The sequence below is a fragment of the Halichoeres trimaculatus genome, unplaced genomic scaffold, assembly GCF_033239565.1.
Source record: "Halichoeres trimaculatus isolate MK-OKI-2021-1 unplaced genomic scaffold, fHalTri1.1 fHalTri1_scaffold_3, whole genome shotgun sequence".
NCBI classification, from domain to species: Eukaryota; Metazoa; Chordata; class Actinopteri; order Labriformes; family Labridae; genus Halichoeres; species Halichoeres trimaculatus.
The window spans coordinates 27,731,231-27,748,288 of NW_027437181.1; the positions used below are offsets into that span (position 1 = coordinate 27,731,231).

The window sequence follows — 17,058 nt, forward strand, 5'->3', positions numbered from 1 at the left end:
AAAGTGAGACAGGTAGAGAGAAAGGGAGAGAGGAGTAATTTGATAAACGTAGAGACAGAGGAAGAGGGACAACAAGAAATTGACAGAGTGGGACAGAAGGAGACAAAATGACAAATTGAGTGAGAAGAAATAAACTGCCTGGAAGAGATCGAGGGTGCGTGAGAAAGGAAGAGAGGGTGACAGTGAGAGGGATGAAGGTTATGCTCCTGGTTCTGCTTAGGCGTGTTTGATTCAGTGATGCTGCTGACTGTGATGTCCAGGGTCAGTTACTATTCAAGGGAGCACGCACAGTGTCACTGCACAAACTGGGGTGGTTGTTTGTGGGTGATGTTCAGTTCAGGAGGCTGTACAGTGAGCAGGTTGTTGAGGTTGATCATGGGGATTTAGTGACAGCAGAAAATAGTGTGGGGAACATTCTGATTACACGTGTCAGATCATTAAAATCACAGAAAGGAGTCTGTCAGATTTCATCTCCTGTTGACAATAAGGCAAAATTGCTGTGTTTCATTTGAACTAGTTAACAACATGTAGGGTTGTTTTTGATATGACTTTCAGAGTATTTAGAGAATATAAAATGCCAGATTATAACAGATTATCGGTTTACTATTGAACTTTTGCATGTGATGACACAATGACTATGTTTACATGCACACTGTATTTCTATTAAGGTCCATATTCTGGCAAAGGCAATATTCCAAAAAATACTGAGCCACTGGAATATTCCCATTTACGTGTTTATCAGCATATTCCAAATAAACTGTTGCAACTGTAATGATGTCATGGCAGGACATTTTCAAGGGGTGTTGTTTTGCACAGACTGTCTTGACATTTCCACCATATTGTCCAAGATGTTTTTTGTCTTTCATAAATATTTATTTAGGCAGGTTCACAAATTACAGTATAACTGAAATGTGTCAACATTTTTTTTAATCCCAGAAATATTTACAAACATTAAAACCATAAAGTTTGTATTCTAAACAAACAGACCTCTAAATTAAAGTTAAACATCAAATGCAAGAGTGAAAATTAAAAAAAAAAATAAAAAAAAATACAAAATGTAAAAGTAATGGGGAAAAAAAAATCTTGTGTGCATATAATACAAATACATTAAATAAATAAATAAATAAGTAAACAATAAATAAACCCTGTAAAGAAGACGGAAGTGTACACAATGCTCAATTTAGGATACTGAAACGAACATCAGCAGCTGCTCACATCCAGACAGCCATGTCAAGAGATGAAGACACCGTGCTTGGAGAGAGGTATAGACAGTACAAAGGATTTTGTAATAAATCAAGAACAGTTTGTCCCCACTCAGGGAGAGGAGTTAAAGGAGACACGGCAGGGGTAGTCCGAGATGTTTTCTTTTGCGCTTCACTGTGTAATATTCGTATCCCTTCTCTTACACTCATTCATCTCCCCACCTGCAGCCTGTTACACACTCTTTTAAAAATATCACTGTTGTGGTGCTTTCGCCCACTGATGTAACACATGATTTTCAACTTTTTCATTGTTTTGAATGAGTTTGTCTCTTCTTTGCCCCAAAAGTACAAGGTCTTTTGCTTTCTCACCATGTTGAATATGCACAGAAGTAAAAAATAATTTAAGTAGCTCACATGCAAACATATACCAAAAAACATGTTTGCATGACCCAGTATTCGGGTTGATACAGGCATATGTCAGGGGTCTTATTTGGGAGCTCAAATTAGCTCAATCTGATTATGAACATACACTGTATGATTAATGCACAAAGTCACCCCAACGTCACCCATCTGTTTCTGAAATAGACTCGTGAGGCAAATCAGCTATTGTGGCCATATTGGAAGTGCTTCGAGTACAGCTATAGGGTGCCCATTGGTCACATGACCTGAGCTGTGCCTCTGATTGGGCAAACTGGATTTTAATATCTCTTAAACTGCCAAGTAGGAAAAAATCTACTCCCTGTACAGTGTGTGCTGAAAGTTAAATTAGTGATTCAGACAGGAGACGTAATCAGACAACCAGGCTGTAAGTAGATTTATTCCTTCTTTGAATTTTTTTACTTGGTGTGTTTGTGACTTTCGGTACTTCCAGAGCCAGCCTCAAACTGACACTTGGGAAACAACAGATTTTAGCACTTCAGCATTGTCTCATATTTTAGTGCAGAAGTTGCCACTTCCTCTGACAGTTGCAATAAGGTGTTTACATGTTTCCCACACAATCAGACTATTGGTGTTGTTCTTATTAATACAGTAATGTGATGCATGTGTAAACATAATCAATATCTTCCCGGATATCCCATGAAAAATGTATCTACATATTCAACCGTGATTATCTGCTGTTGTACAGTGGGGTGTACTGGAAAGCCCCTTAGCCTATGACCTCCTGTCACTGAATAAATAAGGGGAAAAAGGTAAAAGTGGGTCATAACCGTATAATTAATAAATTGGTTCACTGGGTTCCATATTCCAGTGGTTGTAGTGATAAGCTAACGCCATGAGTTATCATCTGTTTTAATCACAGAATTTCCAACAAATCATCAAACACTGCTCCACCACAGTCAGCGTTTCATTAAGTGTTTTTATGTATCAGCTCTTGTGTCGAAGGTTTCTCTGTCATAAGTTCCAGTTTTTGTATCTTTTACCTCTTCTGCCTTGTCTGTGCTGTTTTCTTCTTTTCTTGGTAAACCCACTGTAATCAAAGAGAAATCCTCTCTGATACTATCACAGTTGGTTATTCAGAGTCTGTGATCAGAGCAGCCAACTTTTTATCAGCTCTAAGAATTGTGTACTGCTGAGAAAAAACAGACTCTGGCTCTGTAATGACTGGTCATAATCAAGTTCTTGTCACAGCCGTTTAACAACACAATGTAATAGCTGACCTCCTCTGACCTTTAATTACTCTTACAGCTGCCCTTAATTCTGAGTGTTTAATATTTCCCTTTACAACGGTTAGTAATTTCCCCTGCCACTAATCGATTTTCACACTTTAGTGGCCCGCTTTAGCTACTATTACAAACCTAAAAACAGCGACGAGTGTGACGGCTCGAAACTTTGTGAGAAAGAAAGAAGGAAACTCACAAACAAACTAAAAACAAAACACAGTCGTCCTTTGTGTGATCTTTGTTGTTTCACATTTTCCCGGGGGTAACTGAACAACAGCCTGTGGTGTGTTTTGGTGTGTGTCCTTGCATGTGTGTGTGTGTGTGTGTGTGTGTGTGTGTGTGTGTGAGATGCTGTCACTTTGTATAATGTCAGCATGATACACACTGTGATCAGTATTACCCCCTGAGAGCTCTGAGGTTTGCAGCCCTGGAGGGAAATCCATCCTCTGTGTGTGTGTTTAGCTGTCTTGTTTTTAAATGTTGTTGTGTCACACTTGTTAATCATTGCGTTGCAGCACTGTGTGAATGTTTTAGGTGAGTGTATGTGTGTGTGTGGGCATGCTTGAGGAGAAAAAGAGTGAGAAGGAAAGACAGGAGAGAAAGAGTCAATCACAAACAATCAAAGTCCATTATAATAATTAAATCTTTCAGAGGAAATCTGCTGCCAAGTTTTCAGGCTGTCAGCGATTGGCTGTAACGATAAAAATCAAGTATTTATCTTTCTTATCTCACCAAATAAGAGGAAATTAGGAATGAATATTCATATATCACTTCTCTGGAAGTGACGAGTGTGAAAAATTGTGCATGAAAGTGCCACTGTCATTGCACTGCTGAATTAAAAACTTTTATTTTGAAGTGGCTTGACAAAATCTCATCCATTAATTTTGCGAAGAGAAAAGTTTGGCATCTGTTTGCAGAGCACAGATTGTTGTTTGTTTTACAAAAGCAGTTGGATAAACCAACAAAGAGGAGCTTTTGTAACACTCCCAGCTTCCAGCTTTCAGCTTTACAATGTGATAATAGCATTGCTTTATCACATTGTTTATAGTTCAGTGAGATTGATTACCTATACCAAGCCATTTTCATTCTCGGCAAGTTGGTTTTCATACTGAACTGCAACCAAATGTGGATGATGAGATGAAGAAAGGACATAAGTATTAAACTTTGCTCTGCCTGGAAAAATATTTGTGGCCTGTGTGCTTATGGGATTTATATAATGGGCCTAAAAACAAAATAGTACCAGAGAGGTCTCTAAAGTAAACATCAGTGTACTAACATTTGAATGCATTCATTTTTTTTGTTTTATTTTCTTTTCCTGCTTTTTCTCAGTTATGTATTTTACTTAGTTTAATATGCAACTTTTAGGAAAGAGAACCTGTTGTAAAATGTTGTTTCGAGTGATAAATCTACATCCATTAAAATGCTGAAAAACATGCAAAGAAACAAACGACAAAACAGAAAAGAATACCAAAGAAGAAACAAAGTTAAAAAAGAAGGAGAAAGAGAGGCAGTCACCATCATAATGACAGACTTACCAGAGGCTTGGGATCGTTGAAATCCATCCTGACACTCGTCAACTGTGTGACAGCTCGCTAAGGGCCACACACATACACACACACACACACACACACCCTCATGCCACTTCTTTGACTATTCTATTCTTGTGGGCGTACTTACATCTCAACAGACAGTAAAACTGTCGAACAAATGCACACACGCACACACACATACACACACTCACTCACGCATACGCTACTCACCTTGAGATGTATTTGCCCAAAGCGAATCCTGGAGCATGGTGGAGCATGTGTTACAAGATGACAGACGTCTGGTGGAATGTCAGGTTTTAAAGGCGACGGGAGAGGGAAGAGCAGTGGATAAAAACACGCTGCCATTAATGGAAGAGGGGATAAAAAGAAAGGAGGTGACAAAATAAATGGAATATGATTGCAGGGCCGGTTTGGCGGTGCTGCTAATGTGACACTCATGCCAAAGAAGCCCAGCATATTGAATCAGATTGAGGGAGCAGAAGCAATAGGAAGCGAATTTAGAGAGACAGGGACACTTTGAAGGGAGGACAGACACAAACAAAGGGATCAAGATAAAGAAGCAGAGAAAAACAATACGTGTGAATGGGATTTAGATGAATTTTATACAATGTCACAATATCAGCGCTGCTCTCTTTGATTCCTTCCCTCCTGCTGGTTACTTAACAACAGTAAACACATGGATCTGTGTGCGTTCGCACCGACCTGTGCCTCCATGTCTTGTTTTTCTTTTCACAATTAAAGTTGCATTATGCTACAATTAACCAGATGACAAAAGGCTGTTGGAAGGGTGCAATTAATTGAATGTTTTGCAGGTTTAATTTTGTTCTCTGACACATCAAAGAGGGAAAAAAAGGGCCCTGCTCACATTTTTAGACTTTCTCCTCACAGCCATTTTTATGTCGCCTCCAGCTCTCCTTTAAAAATCTGTCAGTTCATTAAAATTTCCCAACTTTTTTGACAACCAGGACTGCTTCAAAATCTCATGCAAAGAAGATAGCTTTCTCAGTGTGGTGTCTCTTCTCTCCAGTTGTTCTGAAGAGTCCTTGCTGAGACTTCGCAGGCCTCTTTGCATGAGCTTTCTATGACTGGAACTAGTGCAACGGAAAGAGATTTAGCATACATTTACGCACATGCATAAATATCAGCTGTATAAAACTCCTGCCCAAGTTGTTTTGATGTTTTCTTCCCTCATGGTTGATGGGAATTGATTCATAGAGTTTTAACAAGTCCTACTTTGGAGACCAGGATGTAAAACCAGCAACCTCAACATCTAAATGTTGTATATCTGAAAATAATCAGTTACATCCACGCATTCCTTACATACAGTTCAGATCAGTGTCTCTAACTAGATATCAATATATAGAGATGTTCATATTATTGGCATTTGACTTCCCAACACAAACAAAAACACAACCCTTTCCGTGAATGTCACCCTGTCACATGTTGACTATAATTATCAGCATGAAAACATGGCCGCCTGTGTTTCCTTCGTGTCACAGAGATCGACCGAGGAGGCTGTGGAGATCCTGGGGTGCCTGCATTTGGTCGTCGTAGCGGTGATCGCTTCCAGCATGGTGACGTGTTGACCTTCTTCTGCCAGTCGGCCTTTGAACTGGTGGGAGAGAGGACCATCACATGCCAGCACAATAACCAGTGGTCTGGCAACAAACCCAGCTGTATCTGTAAGTAGATGCATTACTCATATTTTCCTCTCACTATTGTGTTTCTGTTTGTTTTTTAACTGTTTTTGTGTCACCATTTTTCTCCCTTACTGAAGAGCTACGTCTGTCTGTCCGTCTGTCTGTTTCGCTTCAGTTCTTCGCCTTCTATCTTTCAGCCTAACCTCTTTTCCTCCTGCTTTCCTTCTTGTCTTACTTCACGTTTACAGTCTCATGTTTCTTCAACTTCACGGCGCCATCAGGGACTATTTTGTCCCCAAACTACCCAGAGGAGTATGGGAACAACCTGAACTGTGTGTGGTTGATAATCTCTGAACCAGGAAGCCGCATTCACCTCCTTTTCTCAGACTTCGACCTGGAGCCCCAGTTTGACTGGTTGGTGGTCAAAGATGAAGGTAATTATTCATCTCTGTTTTTCTTTTAAATGTGTTCACAAATAAAGCAGTCAGATCATAAAAATGGATAGTCTTCTATTTTAAAACTGTTTTCAGGAGGGGCGCTCTTGTTAAAAATTGTAACTCACGTTTTGCAGTGAAAGGTAGAAGGATGTTGAGATTGGCCCTGGATGATAAATAGTTAGCTGGCACCCTGGAGAGAAAGATGAATAGCGGTTACAGGGTTGTCCCTCAGTGTTATTATGGTTATTGATTTAAAGTGACTCAAGTGAAGCCCTTATTTGACGGGATGGTCATTAAAGATGAAGTTGTGTTTTACTGACTGGCTGTGAACTTGTCCCCCTGGAGAGATGTTATTTTTTAGCACTGTTGTCAGAACTACTAGGCAATTAGCAGTGTTGCTTTGGAAAAACTAAAATTAAATACAATGCATCAAAGTTTTGTTTGAGGATAGTTTACTGCTGCCAAAGAATTACCAGACTCAATTTTAGATTAAGAGCCAAAAATAAACCTATAAGTCACATTGAAGCCTTAATCAAGAAGGCTTCCTGATTTTGAATCTTCATGTCATTTGCTAATAATAACCAAACCTTTCAGTTACTCTATATATTAAGTAAGCTTCTTATCCTATTTAGGCTAGCAGGGGTGCTGGGGTAGATCCTAGTGATCATAAGGCGAGAGGCTGGGTACTTCCTGCAAGAGTCACCAGTCTTTTACACAGCTCACATAGAAAAAACAACCAAACACTCACACCCACACATACAGTCAATTCAGGGTGACCAATTAATCTAACAAGCATGTGGGGGGGAAACACCAGTACCCAGGGGGAGCTCATGCATGTACAAGGATGACATGCAAACACCACACTTAAAGGCTCCCCTTGGGAGTTGAACCAGGAACCTTGCAGCGAGACCTAACAACTTGTGCCCCAGGGCTGCCCCAAACCTTACAGTCGGATAAACAAAAATAAGATCACATGCAATCTAGATTATGACACAAGTAGTATTGTTATACTTAACAGCTATTAACTTCCTGCCAAGATTAAATAAGTCATAAATAAGACATAAGGACACGTGAAAAATACAATTGCATTTCATATGAAGTGATAAAGTCAGCATCTTTCTTATTTAAGTTATTAAGATGTACGTACCATCACCAACAGTTTTGCCGACATGCTGCTAATATCTTGTCTAAGTCTGTTGCTGTAGCTTCACCACAAAAGAGACTTTCTTTAGTCAGTGCAGGCTGTAGATATGAATCTAAATGCAATGAGATAAAGGTTTATCATCTCAGGAAAAACCTACAGGCTTTTCGGCTCTTCAAGGACTCTATGTAACCTTGACACTCGTGTCCTACTTCTTTTGTATTCCTGAAGAATAGAGCAGACAAACAAACAAATGCTCAGCAAAGAGAGCCGAACAATGATAATCCATCTTATAAGCTTGGAAACTGTATAGTAAATTCCAGCTTCAAAACCTAACAAGCTTCAAGGAACACCTTTTGAGAACTTTGTAAATGGTTAACATAATCAGAAATCCATTGTTGTCTTCTAATATAAGCGAACATAGTGAGAGACTTTAACAAAAGCCTTTTCTCTCAATCTCTCCTCTCAGATGAGACAACAGAAGACCTTGTCCCCCTTCTCGGCTATTATCATTGATTTGCTTTCCTGCTCTCTTGTCTATCAATGCCATAATGAATACGTGAAAGAGCTTTTGGATTGCTGGAGAACAAAGCAACTGGCACTTTGCAACTCAAATGCCGTGAAGCTTAATCGAGTCTAAGTGCAAGGGATCCAAAAGTCCAGGTTAAGGAGGAAATAAAAAGAAAACTTTCTTGTGTTGCTGAAGAAACTCCATTTCAGATTAGTTTCATTACTGAAGTGCACTTGCAGCTTTTTTCTGTTTCTCACAGCATTATCAACTCTCAGCTTTTCATTGCACTCTTTGTACTTGAACCCACAAAAGGATTCTTAATATTACTTATAATTCTGTAGATGTCCTTAGTGTAATCCAAAACACACCGCAATCGATCACACTGATTGCTTTCTGTTATGTTGAAAGGATTGCATAGATTTTTAGCCGAGACGTTAAACAGCACCGATACAAAAATCTTCAGCCAATATCAATACAGTAATCTTGTGTTATTCAAAGATGTGCTGATGTTGTATCTGATATTGTGAAAGCCTCAGAAAAAGCAAATCAGCAACTAACACAGTGAAAGTACAGATATGGCGTCCCCTGAAAGCCTGTATCTCAATATGAGCTCTCTAAATCCATCATCGTCACAGCGGGCCTCCATTTCAGCCTCCACACCCCTGACGACACCATCAGGAGGGGAAACTTACTGTAATTAAGTCACACTTTTGTGTTGGGAGTGTTTTCTGTGTGTGTTTGTGTTTGTTCAGGGGGCATTCAATTTATCTTTTTCATTAACTACTGAATTTAATAGATTTCTAGACTTTGTGAGGAAACCTGACCATATTTGAAGCTAAAATAGGACACTTAATCAGAAAAACACTAAAATATAACTCCACGCTCTTCTCACCTCTTTCCGCGCAGTTCGTTGATGGGGAAGGAACATCGGGAGGCCTCCTGGTTCTCAGTTGAACACAAATTTATTAACAAGAATATGCATTTACAGAGATCTCTGGTTGCATCATATGTTGCAGAGACAGTTCATGAGACTGACCCTGTCTCTCTGTCAGCACCAATATGCGGTCACTGACAGAGTTTCTCTAAGAAATGTAGGTTGAGTCGTCTTCTCATTGGCTCTTTGGGTGTTGTCTCCCCTCTTATTGGCCATCCTCTGTCTCTGTCTGCAATCTGCGAATGGCATTCCTGAGCTTTCCTAGTTCTCTCTTATCTGTAAGAGGAACTGTTAGATACACATCTCTCTCTTTTCCTCCTTGAATTATTTATCTTACTCACTTTGCTGAAACATATAGAGGGATTATTTGTTTATCAGCAACGAATGCATGCACAACTTGGGTGCAGAAGCACTGCAAAGTATAATGGTTTGTCAACTGACATGGGGTAGTTAACCACCAACAAACACACTTGGTGGATGGTAAACAGCTCCCAGGTTTGTGAAATAGCAGTGAGTGGACAGAAGAGATCAGCAAGTGGGCAGATATTAGGTGGACAGACATTTTTACCAGAGAAACCTAGCATGTACCCAGAGAGGAATTTAAACACACAACTCTCACTCGATGCTCATGACTGCATTATCCATGGACACTTACCAGACTGTGACAGACCAGGATGTAAACATGTGGCAACAAATCAGAAACACTACCAAACCAAAAAGAGCACACAGACTGCTGAGTCTGAGACCCGGTTCATAATAAAAGAACCAGAAAACTCTGTCCAGAGAACTGCAGCAAATCACAATAGTAATGGTTGTGCATTTCAGGGTTAAAAGACTGGTTCATCATTTCATATTAAGTGATTTTACTTTGGTCATAAAATCTGTTTCTGCTACTCATCACAATTTACAGGTTCACTTACTTTTTACTGTCTATATTGAGTCCATGTTTGGTCAGAACCTCAGCCCCAAACCAACTTTTCCATTAGATAAGCAAAGTCAAATCTGTATTTTGAGTTTCAGCAGTTATTATTGCTTGTCTGCAGTCAGACCTGGTTAACTGAGGTTGGATAAAGAATATACATTTAATTACACACACACACACCGACGTTGCTGGTTTATCAATGTAAAGTGTGACCGTGTTAAGTGGTGACTCTCAGCCCTTAATCACTGCTACCGTCGGCTGAAAGTCACTAGTTAGCATGGTCGCTATTAACGCTGAAACACCGGTTGCGCTGTAACAGTCGAAACTTGGCAGAAGTTGCCTCTATTGAGTAGTGTTGTTTTTGGCAGCTGTCCACAGAAAAAAACGTACATTTTGAGGCTTCTAACAGGTTGAAATTTAGTGTTTAAAAATCACTAACTTGTCTGAATGAATGGAGCTAAATACTGCAGTCAAAATGCGTGCGCATCTCTATGATGACGTTGACTGACAATCCCTCTACACCCTGACTCTGAAAAAGTAGTTGTTAACTTGAGTTATTAGTGTTAAACAGTTAGTTTTTTTTATTATTGGGCATAAACATTAACTTCACTTGTGGTCACTCTCTACTATGGGTGCTCCATAAAATCACAGGAGCCCCCAGCTCCCCTCAAGTGTCATGCAATGTTTACCAACTCAATGAGCAAATCTGTACATCAAAGTCAGTAAAGCACATTTGCATAATATTTTTAGTAAAAGCATGCATACACAAGCTATATTCTTTCGAAATGTAATTACAAGTCTTAAAATACTTTGCTAACATTGCATTAAGCAGGAGTTAACAGTTTTTTTTTTTTTTGGACACTTTTTATCTCTGGGTCAATGATGTGAAAACTGCGCTTGACTTTCTTTGTTTCTAAACTTATCACTTCTTTCACTTCTATTCATCATTTTAGTCACAGTTTTCTTCAAATTAAAGCCTCAATTATACACTTTATGCTTATTGTACATATTGATCATGCATATTTGATGGTCTTTTGTGTTACTTTTATTCTGAACATTAATGCTGGAGCAGCCTGGCGCTGAAATTTCCCCTGGGATTCACAAAGTTCTGTCTTATCTTCAGAATAGCTTGGAAAAGTCTTAAAGTGTTGTGAAAGTGTTAGTGTGCAAATGGATTACCAAGAGTGGAATTAAAGATTGAGCATTGGACTTGTAATGCAAAACTATGATTATAATTACTGAGGGGTGAGACAACAGATTTTCTTAAATTTTTTGAAGAGGCTTTCTCAAAGGTAGCAAACGAACCAACCAGAACAGAAGGGTACACACATGAAACCATTTGCTACGTGGGAAGCAGGCCCTAAGTAGATGAACACAGGAAATGTCATGAAACAAAAAGGCCACAATGAATAATCACTGATGCTGCTTCACCCAGCCGTGCCAATCTGCAGGTGTTTTCTGATGAATCACACTTCCTGCTGCAACACCAATCCTCTGGACTCCTGGTGGGCAATCATCAACAACAAGCATTGTGTTAGGTCTGGCAGAGAGAGGAAATTGCTCATGCCAATAGCTTATCAGCATCAGTTGACATTTATAATCACCATTCAATCTCAAAATAAATTTCCAATCACATTCAATCAAGACAATAAGGTGGTCTTTAAACCTCACAATTTCCCTCACTTACTCTTGATTATGGCACTGCTGCTGGTGGTTAATCTGTTTATTTCTACCTGCTACAAGCTGCTGTTCCTGGCTGTGGCGATTGATTTCTCCATCAACCACCTCAGCCTCCCTCTGTTCCAGTGCCTTATTAGCATATTTGGGGAGCATTTCTTTCCCTGTGCATCGTGTACACTCCATATCTCTCTGATAGTGGCCTGCTGGGCTCTGTTCTGCGCTGCTCTTCAGGGTTTTATTGCGCTCCCCGCTGAATCTTGTTGCTGCTGGTTGGATCATTGGTGAGCTCCCTCAATAGCAAGAGAGTATTCTGCCAAACAAAAGTGTATAGCCATTTGTTGCAGCAAATGGTCCAATGCTGTCACACAAATGTCTCAGACAGAAATGAGGTAAAGCATGGTTACAGCTGTACAGGCCAGTGGGGGAGGTGGAATGGTTTCTGGGCCATTTAGTTAGTTTACAGTGGCTCTTTTAATGGTGATAGAGAAATGCCTTGATGCCAGAGCACACCTTAACATAGCAACCAAGTTCAGCTATTCATTGCAATCATGTACCTGCGAGGAGATGATTGGTGCCTAGGGTGAGATAATGCCCCTGGCCCTGGTGACAGGATTGTCCAGGAATGCATGGTGCAGGACACATTCAGGTGAAATAACAGTAATGACCTGGACACCGGTATGCCCCAGAATCAGCTTCTTTGGGATATGCCCAGATGCCACACTGAAGAAAAAATGTGAACCTTTAGATCCTGTTTGTGACACTGTTTGACTTGTTTGCTTTAACAGAAGAATCTGGTGGTTGCCTCGTTGAGTCACAACCAAGACACATAGAAAGGGTTTTTAAAGGTGGTCCATTCATGTGCTCTACAGCAGCTTTTTTCAAGTTTTAAGGATTATGTTTGAGTCGGACCGGTAGGACGCAGTCATACTGGCAAACTTTACTGCTCTTAAGCACGTTTCACCTTTAAAGCTCAGTTAGTTTGGCCAGTGTGACTGCAAGCATGCTGTGCTTAAGCATGATTCACTTCTCTGCTTTGGCACGCTTTGGAGAGGTACACTTTACTACATGCACAAGCACAAGCAGCAGGCATGAGGTGTGGTCCATGACGTATGATCTCTGCGACTGCTCCTCTTGATGATCATTTTAAACAATAGTGAGGGTGTTAGAGGGCTGTGTCGGACCAAAACAATTTAACAAAAGTCAATGATTCATTAAAGTTGTAGCACTGCTCTCTGTGGGTGTGTCTCAATGTGTTAATTTCGTGCCTCCTCCGTCCTATCTCCTCCACGCTACTGGAAGTACTTTCTTAGTCCCAAATCGCTAATTGTGCTCAGAGGAGAGAGGAGAAAGGAGAGAGGATGGAGGAGACTGATCAGAGGAGCTTTGATCGAGGAAACACGAGGGCTGGCTTTGCAGAAGTCTTTTCACTGACAGACACACCCCCATATTGAATATCACTCTCTGATTGGACGCTGCAGCGGCTCAGACTTCTCTACATGAAACTTTGCAAACACAACAGAGTCCGATGAGAGAAAAGACAAGCCGAAAACAGTCACTGAGAATCGTTCAGAAATGTGTCATAAAGCTGGTAATAAAGTGTTTGTTGTGAGATTAAAGCAGAAAATACTGAACACAACCATCATCAAATCAATATAACAGAGGATTAATACTGAAAACTGGAATCTAATATCTTCCTGAAACACAATAAACTGGGTTTTATTAATAAGTTCTAGAGTTCACAATTAGATGCACTCTAGATAAAGGCTAAATAATTCATAAATAATCTAACAATTACGCATTTTACCGGTAAAGTGATCCGCGTGCTTCTAAACAGCTCACAGAATAAACAGAGATCAGGTTTTCTTTAAGGTAATGTGTTTAATAAACAGGTTAAAGGAACATAAAAATCACTGTTACTGTTTCTGTTTGATCAGAGTTATTACAGCGCACATGTGCAGACACACAAACAGCTGTTAGAGCTGACTGACAGATGATCCAGAGGTGATCAGCTGATGCCATTATTAATGAAACATGTCGCTTCATGTGACGCTCTGGAGGAGAGGATGTCCCATTGCTCTAAAAACGAATCTCCTCCATCCTCTCTCCTCTCTTTATTTTCTGCGTCTCTCCATTGCATCTCTGGTGGGAGGGACTGAGACGCAAGTGAACAATGCAAGTGGTGGAAGGATTAAAGGAACTTTGGAGCTTTGAGATGCACCCTGTGTCTCATTGTGCTGACTCGGTTGAGATCACGCTTCTCGGTGAAGTAGGGGAGCCATGTGTGTGCCTTAAGTCAGGTTCATATTGGAGTAGTGTAACCACTGGCCATACTCTCCAGCAGGGGCATGGTGCTGCAGGGGTGAATCGTGCTTGAGTACTGAAAGGTTAGAATGGCCAATGTGACCGCGTCCTAAGAATTACAACAACTCCTGCATGTTTAAATAAATAAGAGTCAGGTTTTCTTTTCAAGAGGTGGAATGCAAGACAAGGTTATACAAAGTTACACAAGGTTCTGACTGAGCCGACTGAGGTGGATCTCACAGAAACTGGCTTATAATTTGGTTAACAGAATGACTACATATAAACCTCAGAAACTCGAAAGAAGTTGTTTGTCCAGCATCTCAAAAAAAAAAGAAGGGAAAAAGTACCAACTGAAGGACATCTGCCACAATAAAATACCCCAAAAAGACACTGTCATCTTCTGGACATCATTCAGATAAATGATGTTAACATGTGCCCTAACCTCATACAAGGAGGTAGTCTGATTTAGAGTAAGAACCCTTGGATCTCAGACTACCTCTCAAAACAGGCTGTTGGTTATTCAGCCAACAGGAGAAAAAAGTTTTGGGGAACATTACCCAGTGTCGTCTTGTACAGCATTTTTAAGATATTGGCAATACTAGCTTGTAGTTCCAGATGGATATTTTAACTTGTAAAGAAGCAAGTTTTCCTCCAATTACTGAGGAGAAAGCAGTTCTGGAAACATAGACCATTTAGAATTCCCTGCTGTTGCTTTGCCTCCCACAGTGTAATTGGGAAAATGAGGAACACAGTTTTAATCTGCCTCTTCCTCCCAGTATTACTGTTAATACATAAATATAATGTTGAATTCTGAACTTATAGTGCTTTATTTCTCCATTTTGCAGTGACAGAATGAAAGAAATCATTGAGTGAGTTGGATGGGTTCATTTAGAAAGCACTCACTGGTTGGTAGGTGGTATACAAACAGCTAGTCTTTGTGCTGAAAACAGACGTTTTCTCTGGTGAGTCCTTGAGAAGTGACTCATTCAAATCGCACATTGTTTGACTTTGTATGCAGAGTTTGGTTTGTGAGATCCAAAGTTTTAAAGAACGAAGTCATCCCAAAGTTGTTTTTTTTTCTCCAACCATGATAACACTTAAGATATATTGTAAGGTCTCACAGAGTGTTTTGTTTAGTTAGTTTTTAGGAGTCCTCTACTTTCCTTTAAAGTGTGTCCTTGGCCTACTGTAACACAGACAGGATTAGATAAACACCATTAACTCATCCATCTAAAAAATTGTTTGAACTTTGTTCTGTTTCAGGTCTCTCTGAACCAACAACGTTTGGGACGTTCTCTGGGAAAGATGTGCCATCACAGCTGGCCTCGAACGGACACATCATGAGACTGGAATTTCAATCGGATCACTCGAACACTGGAAAAGGCTTCAATATCAGCTATACCAGTATGTGCTAACGTCAGACCTATGAGTACCCATGTCGTATTTACAAGCATTTGATCTATTTAAGCTTTAGTGTTTACATTTACAAAGAGAAAATGAATCATTACTAATCATTACCTTCACTTTTCCTCGTCAACTCAAGTTAAGTTGATTGTGCCCAGATAAAGCTATGAGTAAAAACGTACAGTGTAGTTACAAACATCTTTAACTTTTTCATGCCCCTGAATGATTAATCCATCGCTGCTGCAGTCAGAACATTCAGGATTTAGTTTCCTGTTTAAGCGCTACATGAGAGTTGCACAGCCATCTGGGTTTTGCTGCTCAGCTGCACAAACAACAGGAACTTCTTCATGTTCCAACTGCGGCTTATTAGTTAACTAATTCTCCAAATATCAGGGTTTAAAGGGTTCCCGGCTCATAAACGAAGTGTCAGCTGACATCTCATAATATGCACTAAAGGCCATGGGAGCTCACTTATGAAACACAGTAATTGGTCCAGTTGAAAAGGTCCTTTCATTACTACCTAAAACTGAATGATACTTGGGTGATTAATACAACAGTCATGAATAATGCTAAAGTTCATTTAGTGTTTCCTCAGTTTGACTAGTTCTGCCTGGCTGATCATCTGATTTCATGTCTTAAACACGCTTAACCCAGTTAAGCCTTTCCCATTGTCAACCCTGAACCTGACTACTGCAGCCCGTGTGTTTATCTGCTCTAAGCTGAACTGGTTCTGCATCGGTGGCTCTGATTAATTCTCTGGGATCTCCACACGGTTTTGCACCATTTCACACACTGCCTACCAAATGACCTTGCCCCTGACTCTTTCTGAAGGGTGACTTTTCTACAAACCAAGATTTTAATGATTTTCCTATCTTTTTTTTTTTATAATTTAAAACCACAGCATCTTTAATTAAAACGTTATATCTTTCATCTAAACATATTTTATTCAACACAATAACTCTTGAGGATTAGATGTTGGGTTTTTCTTGTCCTTATTGAGAGGCAGAAACGGGGATGAGATAGTGGGGAATGACATACCGCAAAAGGCCCCTTGATTTGAGAACTGTCACCTCTGTATATGATGTTTGCAGTTTAAAGGCTCAGCTCAACTGGCACCTCAAGTGTACCATTCATAATTTAAAGTTCCAATCATAATGCAAGGGGGTTTGTGATTTGGTTACCAAGAAAACTCCATCATACATTTCCAAAGATGACGCACAAACAAAAGTCTTATTCAGCATCATATGTTCCTTGACATGTATAACACCAAAAATTTAAATGAGAGTTTACTGTTTATAGATACATGTGTTTTTAAGTAGTATGAATAAAACGCCATCGAATAATATCTTTAAGAATGTAGTTCAAATGTCTGATCATGTTACCCAAATTAAGTCTTTGTCTTGCATTTGGCTTCTATATACCATAATGCAAATAAAACAGTAGACTAACATTGCAATTTGCGTCAAATAATTTAAAAAAATATCATTTTTATATTATGAAGCTACCGAAGCATATCGCTCCTAAGCCAGAAATTGAAAAAAATCTCATCAGTGTCACTGTATAACGTGATAAGTTTTGGGTTGTAACATGATACTCATTTTCTGTATTTGCAGACTGATTTTACACACAGTATTCTGAGAAGTGATGAGATCTTTTCTTAAACCTTGCAGTCAGA

The 17,058-nt window shown here is 39.7% G+C and overlaps 1 protein-coding gene across 1 annotated transcript in view; it reads left to right on the plus strand.

Moving 5' to 3' along the window:
- The window catches only part of LOC141787362 (CUB and sushi domain-containing protein 1-like), a 580,923-nt gene that overhangs the window by 380,291 nt on the left and 183,574 nt on the right, over positions 1 to 17,058 (plus strand). The window contains exons 13-15 of the mRNA XM_074665649.1: positions 5,913 to 6,095; positions 6,302 to 6,487; positions 15,243 to 15,383. Coding sequence (XP_074521750.1) covers positions 5,913 to 6,095; positions 6,302 to 6,487; positions 15,243 to 15,383 — 510 coding nt within the window. The remainder of the gene's footprint in view (positions 1 to 5,912; positions 6,096 to 6,301; positions 6,488 to 15,242; positions 15,384 to 17,058) is intronic.